This window comes from Malaya genurostris, chromosome 3 (genome assembly GCF_030247185.1).
Source record: "Malaya genurostris strain Urasoe2022 chromosome 3, Malgen_1.1, whole genome shotgun sequence".
NCBI lineage: Eukaryota > Metazoa > Arthropoda > Insecta > Diptera > Culicidae > Malaya > Malaya genurostris.
This window is the reverse complement of record NC_080572.1, coordinates 23,183,976-23,204,303: the sequence shown is the minus strand read 5'-3', so window position 1 is coordinate 23,204,303 and position 20,328 is coordinate 23,183,976. Positions and strand designations below refer to the sequence as shown.

General features: G+C 34.6%; 1 protein-coding gene across 6 annotated transcripts in view; it reads right to left on the bottom strand.

Annotated features, from left to right (window-relative positions):
• Positions 1 to 360: 360 nt before the first annotated feature.
• LOC131439509 (transcription factor AP-2-epsilon) overlaps positions 361 to 20,328 on the bottom strand; it is a 155,361-nt gene continuing 135,393 nt past the window's right edge. For 3 of the 6 annotated variants that reach the window (XM_058610615.1, XM_058610617.1, XM_058610614.1), the window contains 5 exons: positions 15,926 to 16,133; positions 2,515 to 2,713; positions 2,109 to 2,373; positions 1,882 to 2,049; positions 361 to 1,827 (listed from right to left, as the gene is read on the bottom strand). In XM_058610615.1, coding sequence (XP_058466598.1) covers positions 1,717 to 1,827; positions 1,882 to 2,049; positions 2,109 to 2,373; positions 2,515 to 2,713; positions 15,926 to 16,133 — 951 coding nt within the window. In that variant the 3' untranslated portion in view covers positions 361 to 1,716. The remainder of the gene's footprint in view (positions 1,828 to 1,881; positions 2,050 to 2,108; positions 2,374 to 2,514; positions 2,714 to 15,925; positions 16,134 to 20,328) is intronic. The other 3 variants (XM_058610616.1, XM_058610611.1, XM_058610610.1) reach the window with 1 other exon arrangement.

Sequence of the window (20,328 nt, the reverse complement as noted above, 5' to 3'; positions counted from 1 at the left end):
AGTGTGTCGAATAAGTTCAGAAACCTTCGTTAAAATTATAGATGACATTTCGAGACGATATATAAAATACCCCTCTCGCCGCTCATGTTGGTTGTTACAGCAACAGTAGCTTAGTAAGATTATCACCTGCTCAGCGATCCGGCAACGTATGTGTATTATCAAGCTAACCCTTTTCAATTGGTCGCAGTTCAGGAAATTCATTGTTGCTCAAATCGAAGTTGTTTCTGAAATTTCGATGACGATAAAATATTTATGATTGCCATGCTTCGTCAAAATTTATTTATGAGCATATTCAGTGTCTATAGTGTAAATACAAACAAATAAAACTTTTGAGTTTAAAATATATATATTTTTCATTAATTTAAATTTATAATACTTCTGAAATTTGCTCTTATACCGATCACTTTACAATTTTGTGATTTGAATTGAATTTCTCAATTTTTCTATATCGGTCCAGCATTTTATGATTTATAATACTTTTTTCGTGGCAACCAATTAGCGATTTTTTGTTTTACAAAACACGCACCCTGTTGGATTGGTTGTTGATTTTGGGATTTTTGTAATTTGTATTTTTACTAACTTGTGAATGAAGAAAACTTTGCTTATATGTATGTTTTCAAATGGGATCGAATGTACAAACATGTAGAAACTGTGCGCAATTACGGTTTCGGACTAATCTTGATGCAGTTTTTAATTTAGTGTTGAAATGTAATATTTTATACTAATCGAATTTTGTACATATACAACAAACTTCTGCAAAGCAAAAGCGTCATGTTTTTTTTAATAATTTACGTAAATTATGCTACGAAAGTTTACAATGAAATGACTTTGTGACGACAAATGGAAGGAAAACCCGTGGTTGTATCATTATGACTCACTATCCTGTATCGAATAATTGATATTTCATGAAAAGGATTTTGAAACTTGTAATAGAGTAAAAAATGTAACAAATATGGCTGACAAAGATTTTTTAAGTCAATTGAAAACATGGCACTCGAAGGGGGCATGGGCTGGCAGACAATTCAATTTTGAGCAGATAGTTGGCACATTTGAGTAAAAATTATGGCGATCAGAGGACTTGTTCGGACAAGTTCGTGTCGTAGCATTTATTTTGGCACTAGGCTTCACAAATATAGGCCTCGTCGGCTCTTTTGTCAATAATGAGCTTAAATGTAAACAATAAATATAAAATTTTAATAAGTGCTCTTGTCAGTCATTCATACTGTGATTGCATGTTTGGCAATTTGCTTCTGGAATTCACTCCTCAATTCAAATGTAAAAGTACATATGCTGAATCCTACATGAAGTTTAATATTAAACAATAGTCTATCACAAAATGAACATAAAATATGAAACAATACCTTATGATTATGCTTTCAATTGATTACAGTTAAATATATTGAAAACACCGAGAGATGAGACGTGCAGACTTTCGAGCATTCGCGTGGTGATCAATCATAATTTAATTATAATCAATTTAACTTGAAATCTCATAGTGTAACTTGTTTTACTTGTTCTTACGCTATATGCGGTTTTTGTTCTCTTTATACATCACAATATTTGCGTTCGCTTTTTACAGAGTTTGAAACAACGATTTTTTGAAGCTTCTACATTTTGGACTCTTCTACAATATTGGATTTTAGTTTAAATCATCCGCCGCACCGCACCGCTCGACTAAAATCGTTCAATTTTAGTGAACAGATAATTTTATAACTGTCATTTCTTCTCGTTGTCCATTTTGTTTTTGTCTAGCGAGGATGTGACCATGCTGCCACCGTTTCCGGGGTACATCTTGTCAAGATGCTTGATGGATTCGTTAAGAAAATTCTATGGAAAAGAAATTTAGTGAAGTTTTCAAGTTATGCGTGTTTTTTAAGTTACCTGAATTGCTGTCAGTGCTGCTACAATGGCTGGAGAACCAAAGCCATGAGAGATGAGTGAAAAGTGTGTCAAATGTCGTTGTATTGAGGGATCCAAAATATGCTGTGGTCTAGTGTTGCACAGTGGAGAACGGTCCTGGTTTAACAGATCCATGAGCTCCTTTGTAATCTAGACGAAAGGATTCTGTCAAAACCAATAACAAATCTAACGCTATCGGAAATATATACCTGTTTGGTATTGATTAGAAGCTCCTTTCTTCGGTAGGATTCTTGAGGTTCCGAATATTGTCGGGATAAATACTCAGCCACTTGTCTCGCAGGGAACTCCGTTTCACAGACATAACCGAAATCGCGCGCTAAATGAATCGCTTCACCTTCAACCAGCGAAGTGAGCAGTGTCACATTAGCGGCTTTACGCCGTCCTGCAGGTAGATTGAGTCCAATTTTCTCCAATTTCTCCCTCAACAGTCTTCCTCCGTTTTTACTCTTCGCACTGTAGAAGAAGATGGAAATGAAAATCTTATCGTGATTTTCTACAGTTGATCCAATTTGATTCAGATACGCGAGAGAATGTGCTGAGAGTGCTTTTAATTACTTGAACTTTGATAAATGTAGGACTCAGACCACAACTTACCGTCGCAAAACACCGCCAAGCAGGGACGCATTGAGACACTCGGGAGGCGCGAGACGTCGTTGCACTTCCGCTACCGTCACTTTGTACTTAGAGGTACTGGAGAGAAGGCTGAGACGCCCAGGAACAGAACAAAAAACATCCGATGGAGAACCAAGATTCATTTGACTGCTATCCTTCTTGATATCGGCAATGGGAAAATCTGATGATGAAAGAATAATGGAATTGAGAAATTTAATTTCTTGTTATGAGAAATCGGAAGGTATTTGGTGGATTGCTATTAAGTAGTTTAGTTTATAAATTGATACTGAAAATTTTCGGAACCACAATACAACAATTATTACAACTGGTGAATTAGTGGACAAAGTGAAAGATTTTTGTAATAAAATATCACTATATAGATTTATTCTCCCAGGGATAACAAATCTAGATACACAAAGTATCATTTTAATTATTTCACTCAAATCCGTAATAACATGAATTTGAAATAGAGATTTCTCCGTCTACATATATTCGTGGATGTCCAATTTTCAATTTTAATTCATATTAGCGACTCAATTATGTTCCAGATGATTCAGTTTAGTTTTGTGACGTAGTAAAGTGCCACAATTTTTCTACCAATCAATTTACTTCGACTATGCGATGCAAAACAGAGTTTCATATAGTTCCTCTTGTGTGGTAAGCTAAATAATTAAACAAAATTCCTATTAAAATGATGTTCCTATTCAAATGATGTATGTATGTATGTGTTAAGCCACCATCAGTTCAAGGTATTACCAGTGTATGCGGGTAGACTTACAGTCAGAGCTGCAAATTGTCAGTCGTGTCAAATGACTTTGACAGACTGACTAAAATCATTGTCAACTGTGATCGGTACGGTCAAAGTGTCTGTCAAATGAGATACTCGATAGTTCAATGACCAAGTAGAAGTATACTCAGTCAAAGACAGTTGACGCATTTTGTTCTCTCTCTCTCATTCTCCTATTCCCTGTTGAAGTAAAAAAAAATCCATGAGAGTACTAACATAAACATAAATTGATAAAGTTCATTGTTCTTTGCATAAAGTCATCGGACTTCGGAGTTTATTGGTGTAAATGAATTAAATTCAATGTTTATGCTGTTTGATTAATATTTAGTCACATCGTAATCAAGCAGTGACGGGAGAAATGAAGATAATATCAATCGCATCTGCAATCAATGAGCGTCCTGGTGAGTATAATATCAAGAGAATTTAAGTTATGACAGATCGACTCTCAGACACTCAATATATGATGATTGGTAGAGCCTGGTTGGCAGCAGTCCAGTGACATAAACTTTCCAATCTTCGTCGTGCAAAGTTGCTCGTTGATAGTGACATTTAGCAGCTCTGCTTACAGTAGATCTGAATTTGATAATCAGATAGCTTTCATGTAACTGCTGTTAAGAAGGGCAAAATGGGTTTTGAGAACCCGGCGCCTTCCAGCAAGAACATCCGGCCATATAATAAAGAATTTCCCCATAGCAGCTTAAACTACCTCCCTGATATGGAAACTGATTCCTGAAACCAACGCATTTTGTTTTGGTGGCGCTGTTGTCAACAATATGTTGAGCTACGTTCATACCATTTTGATGCAAAAAGGATATAATCATAAATATAAATTCGGTCTCAAAAAATTTTCAATCCGGAGCAGAGAAATTAAAAGTCGAAGAATTTTTATCGGCAACCGAAGGGTAATATTGTGTTATTGCGTAAAACGGTATTTATTTGCACTTTCCCCCTGTATACGGGCCTGAATCTTAATATTGACAAAAAGCATACGTTTCACAAGAATAAGTGGCAAAAACCACTGGTATCGTACTTTTGACCAAGCGTAGTTGATTTCAAGCTACATTTTTTTCTTCAGGTCTCTTTCCACTTTCACTGAGCATTCATGCAAGAGGAAACAAAATGCTAAGCGCATCGTGCGCATACGATATTATATTGCTGCCAATAGTTAATATATTCGAATTCTGACAAAATTTCGTCAAACCCAATTGAAAAATATAATTCTAGTCTTGTTTTTTTTTGAATTAGAAAAGAAATTTATGGTTTATTATAGTTTGATTATATTCCTTCTAGATCGGTTCCTTATGTTGGTGCTACCGCATGAAGAAAGATGTGAACACGGCTTAAACACAACATTTGACAGCGAACTAGAACAAAAATTTTCGGCTTCAAACAAATTGTATGCAGGTGGCAATCGTGTCACCGGGGTGGCTTAAACCCGCATGATGGTTTGTTTGTTAGAAGGGTGCGTCTTACTCATTTCAGACCTTCAGGGAGAAACACAAAGCTTCCCCCACGTGACTCATGTTGGCTTAGTCAATCACTTGTAAGATACCCTGATGCGCTTCCTGTCTCTCCACGTTGTCGATATAATTGAGCATAATACAATATAATATAATATAACATAATGAAATATAATAAAATGTAATATAATAAAATACAATATAATATAAGACGATAATATTTCAAATAACATGATACAATATATAACAGTTAACGTCGCAGTATGAGGTATGCTCTCATTTCGTCGCAATTACGCAGGAATTTCTGTTTTAATAATAATAATAATAATAATAATAATAATAATAATAATAATAATAATAATAATAATAATAATAATAATAATAATAATAATAATAATAATAATAATAATAATAATAATAATAATAATAATAATAATAATAATAATAATAATAATAATAATAATTTGTATATCTCGTTCATACCATTTTGATGCAAAAAGGATATAATCATAAATATAAATTCGGTCTCAAAAAATTTTCAATCCGGAGCAGACAAATTAAAAGTCGAAGAATTTTTATCGGCAACCGAAGTGTAATATTGTGTTATTGCGTAAAACGGTATTTATTTGCACTTTCCCCCTGTATACGGGCCTGAATCTTAATATTGACAAAAAGCATACGTTTCACAAGAATAAGTGGCAAAAACCACTGGTATCGTACTTTTGACCAAGCGTAGTTGATTTCAAGCTACATTTTTTTCTTCAGGTCTCTTTCCACTTTCACTGAGCATTCATGCAAGAGGAAACAAAATGCTAAGCGCATCGTGCGCATACGATATTATATTGCTGCCAATAGTTAATATATTCGAATTCTGACAAAATTTCGTCAAACCCAATTGAAAAATATAATTCTAGTCTTGTTTTTTTTTGAATTAGAAAAGAAATTTATGGTTTATTATAGTTTGATTATATTCCTTCTAGATCGGTTCCTTATGTTGGTGCTACCGCATGAAGAAAGATGTGAACACGGCTTAAACACAACATTTGACAGCGAACTAGAACAAAAATTTTCGGCTTCAAACAAATTGTATGCAGGTGGCAATCGTGTCACCGGGGTGGCTTAAACCCGCATGATGGTTTGTTTGTTAGAAGGGTGCGTCTTACTCATTTCAGACCTTCAGGGAGAAACACAAAGCTTCCCCCACGTGACTCATGTTGGCTTAGTCAATCACTTGTAAGATACCCTGATGCGCTTCCTGTCTCTCCACGTTGTCGATATAATTGAGCATAATACAATATAATATAATATAACATAATGAAATATAATAAAATGTAATATAATAAAATACAATATAATATAAGACGATAATATTTCAAATCATATGATACAATATATAACAGTTAACGTCGCAGTATGAGGTATGCTCTCATTTCGTCGCAATTACGCAGGAATTTCTGTTTTAATAATAATAATAATAATAATAATAATAATAATAATAATAATAATAATAATAATAATAATAATAATAATAATAATAATAATAATAATAATAATAATAATAATAATAATAATAACAATAATAATAATAATAATAATAATAATAATAATAATAATAATAATAATAATAATAATAATAATTTGTATATCTCTGGTTAAACTTTCTTCCGCATACCGAAAGCAGGCTGATTGCACGAATCTTGTTATACGGTTTTACCCCAATTTATAAGTCGAAATACGAAATAAAGTTCACCTAGAGATTCAAATTATGACATAAATCACTGAAATTTTCTTTTTAATATGGACCAATATTGATAGGTTATATTGGATCTGCTTCGGGATTGTTAATCTGAATTCAATATAAAATTATATTTGAGGGAAAATCGGGGTAAAACTATGTAGCAGGCAGCACGCGATCATCGATCGATCTGTTAACTATTTTTTGAAGTTATATGCGAAACATATAACTACCTTGTTTGACCCAACACCAATCAGTAAAACTTTTTTTCTATAAATTCATAGAAGAAGATGGTTTCGGGTAAAACAGAATACAGTTATTTGCGGTCATTTTTATTAAAAACAATCCATTTATCCAACTTATGAACATGTCAGGAGTAGCTTCCGATTAGTCGAATTCATTTTTTCAGAGTTTCAAAGTTAGTCTTCGAAGTGAAGCCAGAAAAAAGAAAAATTGGAGTAAAACGGGCATGATAGTGAATTTTGCGCATCTTCTAACTATCACCGATCGATGCTTTAGTAATTTTTGCATAACAAATACCAACTTTGAAAATATTTGCTTAGGTTTTTATGAAATTATTAAGTAAAGTTGCGTTTTTGATCATTTTTTCCCCACTGTGCATTGCTTTCACTTTTTACGTCTCCATTGAGATTCCCCGTATGGTGAAGTGCTTTTAGAAATTAATTAATTCTATTCCTTTTATAGATTAAACATTCCTTCGACTTCTAGTATAGAAGTCGTTGCTTTTTAAATAAATGTTAAAGGAAAATTCATTTGTATAGCTTCGGTATATATTCCTCCAAGAGTTCAAGTTGAACAACGACAGCTTAATGAAATGGTTGAAGCCCTCCCTGCTCCACGGTTGATTTTGGGAGATTTCAATTCTCACGGAATTATGCGGGGTTCCGTTTATAATCTTAACAGATCATCTTATCATCCACGTGGAAGCACCCAACGTCACCAAGATAAAAATCGCCGAGCTCAAAGAAACACGTCTATACCAGCCGCTACAAGACAGAATGTAAACAATGAATACAGCTGAAAATTTCACCATACATTAGGGACATATGTACCAACACAATAAAAAAAATTTGACCACCGGACCGGAGTTTCGAACCTGGGTCAGTTTAATTTTTCTCAAGTGAAAACGACATAATACAATTGGGAGATGATGGCGTGATTTCAGTTACTGGACCTAAAGCTGTTGATCTGAAAATAAAAAACATTGCAAGATACGTTAGATAGCTTGTCCATTTGGGCTGTTCATCTGGGTTTAGAATTCTCTGCAGAGAAAACAGAGCTGGTCGTCCTTTTATGAAAGCATGATCCCGCGCAGCTTTGATGAGAAAAATTATCGCGCAGGTTTTGACTTTCAAATACCTCGGGTGTGGTTTGATTCCAAATGCACGTGGGAAGGACACATTAGTTATCTAATAACAAATAATTGGATCCGGAAGATCTAATAGAATTGTATCAGACAACGATAATTTCAGTGATGGAACATGGATGAGTTTGTTTTCGTTCCGCTGCAAACTCTCATATTATCAAATTAGAGCGAATTCAAAATCGTTGGTTGTTTGTTTGAATTTCCTCATGATGCATGCATTCGACACATACCATGAGTCTTGAAGTTCTGTCGGGAGTTCTTCCAGCTTTAGGCAGCTTTTTTTTACGCCTGCTTATAAGATGTGAGGTGCTGAAACTCTTGGTTATTAATAACTTCGAAAGACTAGTCGAGCTTCAATCTCAAACAAGATTTATGACAGTATATTTTAATCATATGTCACAGGAAATCAACCCTACAAAAAATATTCCTATTTGTGACAGTATTCTAATGAGAAATTATTTTACACGGACGGCTCACAAATTGAAGAGGCATGGTTCAGGGAGTTGGATGTGAGTACCGAAATAATACCGAAAAATAATATGATATTTAAGAAAACTAGATGTAATATATTTTATTATATAATCACAATTGTGACTGTATTCGAAATATATTAGGTTACTATATATGTATGTGGATGCTACGGTGAAGAAAAACTAATATATATTGCCTTATGAAATGAATGTATTTATGAAAAAAGAACGATTTACATTGCGTTGCGTTTTTTTATTACACTTAGTCTGGATTCCTTCTATGAGATTCTTGCAAGCAAGATTAAACCAAATACTATGCTTTATAAGACTAAATCAATTTTTAACTATTCAGTTAGGTTACACGATTATTATTTGGCTCAATAGTAGGGTCTGAGGGCTTATACTGAAATAGTTCATTGTACTTAGTCACATTCAATGAAAAAGATGTATCTATGATTATCATCATAACATAACTTTATACTGAATCTATTTGCGCATCACAGTTTTGTTCGTATGTAAATGGAGATTTCAGTATGTGCACGACCCGTTGACAAATTAAAATATATTTAAGCGCACAATATTGAAGCTTTCGAATCAAATTAAATGAGGCAAATCCATCAACAAATCACTGAGAAGCAAGGTCTTCAAATTAGGTCCCAAAAATCTAACCCCGATAATTCTAAATTGGCCTGCTAATTACCAAAGAATCAAAATAAACAGCTAACCGGTATTCAATATGCTCAAGTGAACACGGTATCAGCACCGCACTCATACAAAAGCGACTATCTAGCGATCGAATAGATGTAACTATCAGTTCCGTCATCTACTCACTACTCAAACCTCTTTCTCGCTCGCAGCCAGGAGTTCACTAAAGCAGAAATATGTTCGAGCATATATTTATAGATCCCCTTTTGTGCGATAGTTCATACTGCGCAAATCGGATGAGAGGACGACATCATTATGGCAAGCTGTGATTGGCTCGTGAAAGGAGGTCAATTCAAACCAAATTTTCAATGGTATACTATTGAAATACTGAAATGACGTTGCCATACATGTTTTCGTTAAAAGTTTCCGAATCGATTGGTTGTCAAATAATATCAATCCATCAACAAATGACTGAGTTCTTATCGTTCAAATGACAGAAAAAGGTTACGCGGCTATTTTTGAAGCTTTTTATTGACACTCGGCCCCATATAGAGAAGAGTAAGGCATTTTTAATACCGCGTGAAAAACTCAGTGCATTTTACAGTGTATTTTTAAATCACGTGAAAAACTCAGTGCAGTTTGTTGGGTTTATTTTAAATAACGCGGACATTTTCTGGTTTTAATTTTGCACGGCACGTATCTCCCATTGCATGCAAACAGATGGCACAGTTTGAGTATGCCTTGAAGTGAAAAAAATTTTAAAAAATTGGCTTTCTTATGTCGGAACTCAAACATATCAATTTATAATTTTCAAAATAAATCTTTTATTTGTGCTATTTTTAGTTAGACCATGGAATTTTCAAACTATTTTGAATACTCGAGTTCAATTCAAATCAATTAAAATTACAGCAGCTGTACTAACGAAATTTATCGATGACTAGAGACGCATCAATAAATTACTTATAACATATCACTTGAGTCACAAGTACCGATTCGACCACTCGAGGCTTTTCAAATATATGTAAAATATTCATGGAAAGTCTTCAATGAGTGAAAGAAATTTGATTGTAGTTTGGAAAATTGATTACTAGGTGGTAAAATGACCATATAAGTACTACTGTATGTATAATATTGTGCTTTCGGAATGCGTATTCTGCGACTTTTTACCGCTGGTTTAAGTTCAGTTTTTCCGAAAAATTTATAAAACAGTAGGGTGGGATCCGTTCCGTGGATAGTCCAATAAGTCTTACCAGAAAATTCAAGCAAAAGATATCCAAAAAGAAAAGTCTACGAAAATTCATCTTTTTCATTTCCTAACGAATTAAGTACTTTGGACCAACTGGCAGTAATATTGCGTTTGAAGACAATAGAAACTTCCATTTTTGGTTGAACTATCAACTTCAAGTAATGTACAACAAGACGCTTCGGCTTCAATTGATAGCGGCTTCAGACAAGCAAGAAGACGATGCCTGAGACGACAACAAAAACAGCGACGACAAATCAATTTACGATTGAAAATCAAACCTTCATTGATTCATCAATCCATTAATACATTAATTAACAAGATATCTGATCTTATTTGAATTAAATTCATGATGATACACTGGTTCTAAATGCCCGTTAGATTTTTGAGCCATGTTAAACGAATAAATAAATAACAAATATTCAGCTTAATAAAAGCACAAAATGAAGATCGATCTTATCAAATTGAACACACATCAGTATTGCAAAACCAATATAAGCGAAGCATAAACTATTCTCGACAGCAGTAAAGCACAGTCTTGGCATTACATTGCTTTCTGTTCCTACAGATTTTGCAGCCGATTCATAGCGTACATTCCTACTGACACTAAAAACCTTTTCATGTTGGGGCTCGAACAGCCAGACCAGCGTCATATTCATTCAACCGCCAATCCGGGCCAGCACCATCACTAAAACAAACGGAGCATTCAGAAAACATTTAAACAATCACAAAGTTAATTTCGCATATCGATAACCTAGGCATATACAACGATTGTAAGTTTCGCATTGGAATTCTATGTATTGATACTAATAACGTGAATAGAACGACTGTTGTTAGATTAGAAATGTGTTTGGGCAATCTCATAGTAAAATAATTGCACTAAAAAGGTCGAGTTGCAACATTCGAATCTTTTAAGCGAATTGGGAAACAGTATTGTACTATGTGGGACTGACTCAACAATTCGAAGCTCATCAGCAAACTGGCGTGGTGTAGAATGACAAAAAAATAAACAACTCCCGAATATGACACCACCCTGGGAGACTCCCTGCTTACATTTTTCGCCCAGTCGATTGCTCTATACATATTATTTATGTTCCAGAGACCCTCTGTCGTTGGCCGCACAGAAAATCTTCAGGAGGTCGTCCAAAGAAAAACATTATTGTTCAATGTCGGAGCATGGAGCTTCAAATTACAATTCACAATACACCTTTGTGAGCGCTTTAACAGTTTTTTTTTGTACAGTCCCCTTTTACTTCTCATGCCCATTGGTTTCATTCATCTGAAGGCTAATTATCAAGTCTCCCTCTGTGATTTACCTTCCGCCATAACGGGAAGAATTTTACGATGATGTCTGTATTAGGCCGATATTGATGCAAAGTTTTTCGATTAATTGGCACCTCTCTTTCTCTAAAGTGCAACATATTTCATCCAAACTGAGAAAATCTTTTGCACTTTCTTTCATTGCGTGCGTCCAATCAGATCAGTTTGTCGATCAACTTGTTAGATCGGGTATCTGACCATTTGAAGCGGGATGAGCGGACTTAACAACAGGTCCCAAACGATGTAATCTCGATTGCCCACAGGGATTAAGTTTCCATTCTTTCTTTTTTGCTTCTTCTGATTAGATCTGCCACGGCTGCATGTGTCACTCCGTATACCATAAATACCGTACAGAGATTAGTGATCAACCGGAGCAACATTTACGGAGATCATCGCTCATAGATAGGCTATTGTGAAACAAAAGTCCGCAAGAAACAGAAAAACTCGATATCACCCGGTTGACAGTATTAGTATGCTAATGAGATCTCCAACTGTATTTGGATTCTCTTGTGCGTGCTCCCGCCGCAACCCTCATTGGGATCATTTATAATCCCATTATAGTGATACCAGTATGTCGTAGGCTCCCGGATAGCCAAATGGCTTGTGTCTAGGCAGAAGAATTAATAAAAGTGAGTTTGCTTTTTATAGCGGTGTCAGTAGCGTAGATTCATTCATAGGTTGAAGAGACATTTCATTAACTGTTTGACGGCTGACCTTCTTTCTGTAATCATATCTGAAAATTAGTTTTAGGTTTTTAATTTTTAGTTTTTGAATTGAATTAAACAAACATGTATCCTTCTGAAGAACTATGGACAGAACATTTAACCTTTGCAGAAAAACTAATTTCATAACTTTCATGTGCTATTTTAATACGCTCCGACAGTTTTTTCCCGAGAGGTTATTGAACACTAGTTTTAAACCTTTACGTTAAAAATAAAAAATCTATTATTCCTCCTAGTGGTGTCATGATGCCTTTCTTATATTTCTTATATTATCATGATTATTACTGTAGAATTCTTAGGAAAACTGTTCAATGAATAAAAACAGGAAACTTTGTTCGGGTGTAAACTAGCATGGGGCTACCACGTTTGGCATAAAGTCGTTTGGCATAATACCGTTTGGCATAACGCCGTTTGGCATAATGGTTATTTGGCATAATGGTTATTTGGCATAATAGTCATTTGGCATAATGGTCATTTGGCATAACAGTCATTTGGCATAACAGATGAACATGCTGCTTAATAGAAATTGTTCTAATTTAGTGCAATTTTGAAAGGTCTAATGCGGCTACGCCGCATCGTTTTTAATGACCTGGTGTCCGACCTCGCTGCCGCTCGTTCGGACTTAACTGAGGGATAGCTCCCAGCTTTGGGTAATCCGGGCAAACGCCCGCAACTAGACAGAGGTGATTTCTGCGCCTTCGGCCGTCTCGACCTGAATCATGTATTACGAACAGAATATTGTGATGGCACTAAGTGAGTCCTTGCACAACATCAATCGATCGAAACACTTACGAAAATTTTCATTAGATTAAAATATTGCAAATCCAATTGTTATTATGCCAATTGGCATTATGCCAAATGACCATTATGCCAAAAGACCATTATGCCAAATGACTGTTATGCCAAATAACCATTATGCCAAACAGCGTTATGCCAAACGGTATTATGCCAAATGACCTTATGCCAAACAGGCCGCCCCCAACTAGCATAATCTACAAATCGAAACACACTGAAAAGGCTGAAAGCAGGTCTGGATAAAACTCAATAGCAGCCTATCAGACGATAATAACTTTCTCTTGAAACCAGAAGAAGTGAGTGAGCCGGATTGTGGAGCCAGCAACAAATATTTCATGCGAATTGGAGTAGTTTTGAGCTCGATTAAGAAGATTTTTTCCTTTTTATGCATCGTCGCATTTAACGTCGCACAGTGGTTCGAATTAATAAAAACTCGGACAGCAACTGCCAAACCGTTCTTTTTCTGCATATAGTTGCTTTTAAGAAATTATTTACAAATATATATATACCGCGTAATGTGATTCTATCTATAATTGTTCATGGCCTACTTTGACAAAAAATATAACCATAACTTTTTTTCTGAAGAGAGAGAAAATTCTTTTTCTTCTACAAAGTTTTAGAACTATTGAAAATAATTTCCTTTGTCAAATATACCAAAAGTCTAGGTCGCACCGTTTCAGATATACGAAGCCTTTTTATGGTAACCCCCTTAAAATCAGTTTTTTATTCATAGCTTATTTCGAGTTATTTTTTATGCATACTTTGTTTGGAATATTTGAAGAAAATAAAAAATCCGATATTTTTGTTGAAGGTAGTGCATAGGTTTGTTGTTTCAAATGGTTAAGAAACGGAGGGCGTTACGCGTCTGCTATTTCTGTAACTCACTTGTGCAGTAAGCGTAGAGATGGGCAATTCGCTCCTTAGCTATTCCAGTGAATCGAATCCTTAAAGCTGATAGCTCACAACGCTTTTTAAAAGAACCGCAGCTCACCAGTTCACCGCACTGGTAAGCAGGGATGCCAGGTTTACAAATTAATCTGTGTTTCACAGATCTTCAACTTGTGCACAGATTTAAAAAATGGCACAGATTTTCACAGATTTCTGAAAATGGTCACAGATTTACACGGATTCTGAAATCGATCACAGATTTTTGAAATTGATCACAGTTTAGCACAAAAATTACAGAGCGGTAGGAAAAATGGAGACCATTTTTTTTTATTACCAAAATGATTCCGATCAGCTATTATGGAAACGTGCACAAATTTTGCACAGACAGGTTTTTGGCTTGATCACAGATTTTTGAAAAAACGACCTGGCATCCCTGCTGGTAAGGTGGAAACAAGCTACGAGCTGAACGGATCTTCGGCTCTTGAAGAGCGAGTTATAAATAAGAAGAAATGTGAGCTTTTGTTCGTTCTTCCAATTGTGTATCTATCCTTCTTTAACAGATTGAATGAGCCATTGTCAATAAGAAATCTTACCTCTCATTCAGTAGGCTAAGGTACATTCAGAGATGCAACTTTTGCAGATATTCTCAAATATGAAATAATAATAATTCGCAGACAAGTTAGTTCGCATAGCATTGTTCTTTGTGCAACAATGATTTCGATGATGCATATGAAAGAAAAATGGCGCAAAAATAAACGACGCTCAAAACAAACCTTCAGTTCAATCTAAATGAGCTGATGAGCTGATACATTGAATCGATTCCTTTTAGTGAGCTGATCGGTTCGGAGCTGCTCACCGGTATGAGCTGCGTCGCACATCTCTAAGTGAGCGGCGCACGATCATCATATCGTCTTAAAAAACGTGTTGTTATTTTTTTACAATATTTATATCTTCAGCAAAAATACTTCAACTGTTTTCTTTTTCAAAATAAGATAGAATTTTTTTTTGTGAAAAAAATCATTTTTTTCGAAATTGGTACTACTCCCTTAACAAAAGTTAAGGTGTCACTTTCAAAAGAAGCGTAATATAATCTTGTAAAACTTCTACGAAGACACGTTAGCTCTTAAAAGTCAGTGAAAGTCAGTACAGACTTTTGACTGTCTTTTTCCAGTTTTGGACCACTATGCGACGTGTTGAATAAACACTTATCACACTGCAATTTCGAAACCAGGAGTCGAATAGCAACAAAATTTTGGAATTATGTATGCGAGAGTAAGATCATTCAATTGAATTTTTGTTTGGTGATAGCATAGGTGTTTCTCGCGTTAAAAATAATATTAATAATAATAATAATAATAATAATAATAATAATAATAATAATAATAATAATAATAATAATAATAATAATAATAATAATAATAATAATAATAATAATAATAATAATAATAATAATAATAATAATAATAATAATAATAATAATAATAATAATAATAATAATAATAATAATAAATTAGTTCAAAACTTAGTAATCGTTTGAGTTGGATTAGTAGTGGTTTGTCAATCTTAACTCAGAATCTCTCACGATGAATCTGTAACAGTTTTCGCAGTTGAGTAGAAAATTAAAATTAGCATTAAACTAGGAGAATATTCAATTAATATAAATATCAACGGACGACGCGATCAAAGGGGTAATTTTTTTGAGTCTATTTTGGGGATTTTTTTCGAGAAACAGTTGAATCAAAATAATTGTCATATCTTTCTTTGAATACATTTAAAAAAATTTTGAACATTTCATCAATAATTATAATTTTTTGTATGGTTAAGGTAAAAATAAGTGTGAAATAATGTATTTTGGATATTAGGCTGTTAGAACTATTTCAACCCCTTTTGGCTAATAAATTTTCAAATTATTTGGTTCAGAAATTGGTCAAAATAACTCACTTTTTAGCAGTGGCAAATCACTCATGAAGCCGGCATTCTCGTCTATCACCGGGTTCTGACCATCGTCCACCGCACTTTGTAGCGCCTGGTGCAGTGACAGTGGATCGTGTTCGTGTGCTCCAAGTCGAGTTGCTCCTGCTCCGCTACCAATAGATCCGCTGTAATCACTTCGTCGGTCCGAGTAAGGAAAGCCGTGCGAAAGCTGCGTCTGTATTGAAAATAATCACAAATATAATAAATTATTCGATGGATATGGATGGACTCAGGATTAAATACTTGATGCATATTCGCTGAATAGGCAAGTCGCATTCATATTATCCTCGGGGCTAGGAAGAATTCACAAGGAAACAATTTCAACGATCGAAGATTTTCGGCAGTAAAAACAATTCCCGTTCGTAAAGTATGTGGAAAATACCTCCCTCTCTAGGAACTGTACCGACTGTTTCCTATCAGCAAGTCCGCAAGTCGTGACATGCGGAAGGGATTTTTCGGAAGATAAACATTCCTTCAAGTTATCTTAATTTTCTTAATCGTTTTTGATACGCTGTTTCCATCATTTGACCATTTACTAGAGCAAGGTCAATGTGAAAAAAAATTCAGTGGGTTTTTGCCGGAAAGCCTGGTATTCGAAATTTTATCTGAGCCTGATGAAAATAATTGAATAATAACATTACATAAACTTAGTTATTTATTGATAATTCTCTATTTCAAGCAGGTCAGTGCGTTTGACAATTGACTGAAGGAAAAGTGAGCGACTACCATTCGCAAATTTGATCGATAACCATATGGGTATGAATTTTCCGTCGTTTATAATACACCAAATTGTTAGCATTCCATCCCCGGTTCATTTTTTGGCTTAGGTACGGAACTGATGAAAACATTTTACCCTCACTTCGGGATTGTGAATAGCAACTTCAACAAAGCCAACAGACATGGCAAGCGGATGAGACGGTTTTGGTATGCGGACAGTGTGGAGGAAAAATGTTCCTTGTTTTAAAGGGGTTTCGCTAGGATGGGGCCGAGAATCTAGCGGATACGAAAGGTTGCATCTTGAGCCATGTGAATGTCTTCTTATCTTCTTCTGTGTGTTTTTCAGCAGTCTGTTGAAAATAGCTAGAAACATCCTATTGTTACTGTTTACCGTTATCTTACGGAGAGTTAAGGCGTTGAACCAGCGTTGGCATTTAGGTGAAGATGAGGTAAAATGCACCCCCGGGGCAAAAAGCATTCCATGGTTTTCTCAGAAGTTACCAAATTTTTGCGCAGAAATTGTATGTAGGTTAAATCATATCTGGAAAAATAAACAAAAACTAATTACGACGTATTGTACGTAGATTTTTGTGCCCGTTCCATAGTAATTTTCCAGAGTTATGAAGACGATTTTAATTATGTAACCAGTGAATTCTGTTTCAATCCTTCGTTATTTCAAATTCAGTTCTAATACAGATGATGTACTTGCAATTCAACTGAATAATCGTCAAAGATATCGTTTTATTTTTGTAAGAGCAAAATGACTCCAATTGTGTGGGGCAGTATGCTTACGAATTCGTTTACACAAATTTTTCAAAAGCTATCATTTTAATGAATAATAGCAAGCAAACCTATACATGGAAAATATTTCTTCCACGAAAAGAAAAAAACTTTGCATTTGATTTAGAGGAGAAGGTTTATGACGGTGCATTTTGCCCTGATGTTGCTGTGCGTTTTGTCCGGTTGCTTTGATAAATGTTGACCCATCATTAAAGATCTTCCTTCTTCTATGATCAGATACCTATGACTTTGCGTAATTCAAAATATATATTTTCATATTTTTAACGATGGATCGTTTTACCCCACACATATTTAAAAGGGCAATTGTTAAGGGTTTTTAAAAACGGTGACTAAAGATAGGGTAACAGTGGTATTTTGGCCACTTCATATATTTTGGCCCACCTAACAAACTATAAGGATTCAAACGATCTTAGGTAACCCATGTTGCATCAGTTTGAAGCTAATCACATTAAATTACCTATTGCGGAAGGATTTTTCAAAGATATTAAAACATTTGGTGGATATTTTTACAAAGTGGGCCAAAATAAAATCGATCCTAAAGCGGGCCAAAATACCTCTGTTACCCTAGTCCTGTGTGAAACTTTTACGTTTTATTTTCTTCTAATTCTTATTAGACATATAAAGCTTTCCTTAGGGGTGCGTATTACCCTATATTTCCCTAGTATATTTAGAGTTTTCTGAGAATAGTTTGGCTAGAAGTTCAACAACTTTTCAAATATGTAGTGAAATACATATCATTTTACAGTTGACGTTACATTTAGAGTCGCTTATGATTTTACTGTAAATTTAGTTGTTACCTTTTCTAAGTAAATGTAGTAAAGCGACTTATTCATGCTATCAGTGTTGCGAAAATTTCAAATGAAAATATCACCGCTGAAAAGATATCATGCCCGTTTTTATCGATCAATTATCATTGTCCGCAAAATAAAAATCTAATCCCGACGAGAAGTCTCTACTGAGTCGAAATGAAGTTAAAGGCGAGATGGAAGTAGTTAAAACAAACATCAAAGATAACTTAAAAAAATGCAAGATAAAATTTTTCAATTGGTAAAACAAAATTCCAAGTGGATAATCGCTTCAAAAATAAGAAATGTAGAAAATCGCATCGAACCACCTAATTTGAAAGGTTACCTGTGTCTGTAGGAAGCGAAGTATAAATATAATATTTTATATAATAATAAGTGGGTTATTAACCGATAGTTACATAAATTTTGATGGAAATTAAGCTGAGTTGAAATAATTTGTTGTTGACTGTTTGCTTTAGTTGGAAGCACACATGCATCGACACTAAAAAAATTTGAAAGTATTTAAACTTTTTCCCTTTTTTATAAATATAAAAAATTGGTATAGAATTTGCATAAACTTTAGAAATATTTAGCGAGGCACGGAGGCCGAGTGTCATATACTATTCGATTCAGCTCGACGAACTGAGCAAGTATTGGTATTTGTGTGTTGTTAACAAAGAGGTTGAGATCATAGATATGATCAAACTAATCGCAAATGTAAGGTCTCCTTGTCAGACTAACGCTTTTGAATGTTTTTGGGATAGGATGTTTACTCGTTGAGTTGTGTGAAATTTTATTATAACTATCCAACAAGCCATATATAGTTAAAATCCGTCCATGTTTAACGAAGATATCGATATTTTTGTGTGAGCGACTTTTTCCTCGTGTAGCAGGAGTTTTGAGCGTGAAACACGATTTTCAATACTGTTGTATGCCGTTGTTTTTAAGCAACAAAAAGACTGTTTGCAGCACACTTTTTCAGGACTTCATTTTGGTTTGAGCACGGTTTGTTTTTGGCAACATAATCGTTCGAATATGCTATATTAGAAAGATGGCGGTATTTTCGAATTCAATACAATTTCATAACTATATTGATTTAATCTGCTTACAGCAATTACTGCTGAAAGAACATAACTTAGTTCACCCATATCCACAGCTCGTCGAGATCAGCAAATGTGCTTGTGTGTGACAAATAATGTTATTCAATTTTCAAGGAGATTCAAGGCTCAACCGATTTCCATCAACTGAGATTCATATAAAAGATATTATGATCGCATAAAAACTTTCTGTTTTTAATCAGATCTGAATTTCAGTTCCGGAGATACAGCATGATTAGAGCTAAAATGTCATTTTCACATAAATATACGGGTTCATCGGGTTTGTAGATTTTGATAGTCGATGATCAAATAAATTTATTTCAGCTATAGCGGTATTCGGTTTTCGATTCCGGAAGGTTTTTTTTTGGGATGCCCTACGATTTCTCAAAGATGACTGATTTTCAAACATTTCAAATCGAATGAAATGGCACACAATCTCTTAGATCACTGTTAAATGTTTTTCGGCTCGGATACACCGGTTCTCTCATTCCGGTTCCGAAAATATTGAGATTAGAGAAGCTCAGTCGTTTTCTCAAACAAGGACTAACCGAATGTCATAAACAAAAATTCAAATTAAAACTTATGATATTATACAAAATTTATGTACTTTATCCGATTCCGATTTCCATTTCTAATATTACTAGATCTAGATTCATCATCGAAGATAACGATATCAAAAAATCCGAATTTGGACTCAAAACTATTCCAATTTATTCGTCATATTAATTCATCGCCATACAAATCGTTTTGGATTATGCTGGTCCCGGAATACTGGTTGTGGAAGTATCGTAAATAATGTCCAAAAACTCTAAAGTGGAACTCACTTCGACATTTCATGGAATGCATAATCAATTGTTACACGTTTAGATTTAAACGAATAATATTATGGTTCCATGCAATTCATCTTGCGGTCCCAAATCACCGGGTAATGAGTGACTGAAAATTCAAATCATCACTTAAAACGATGGTG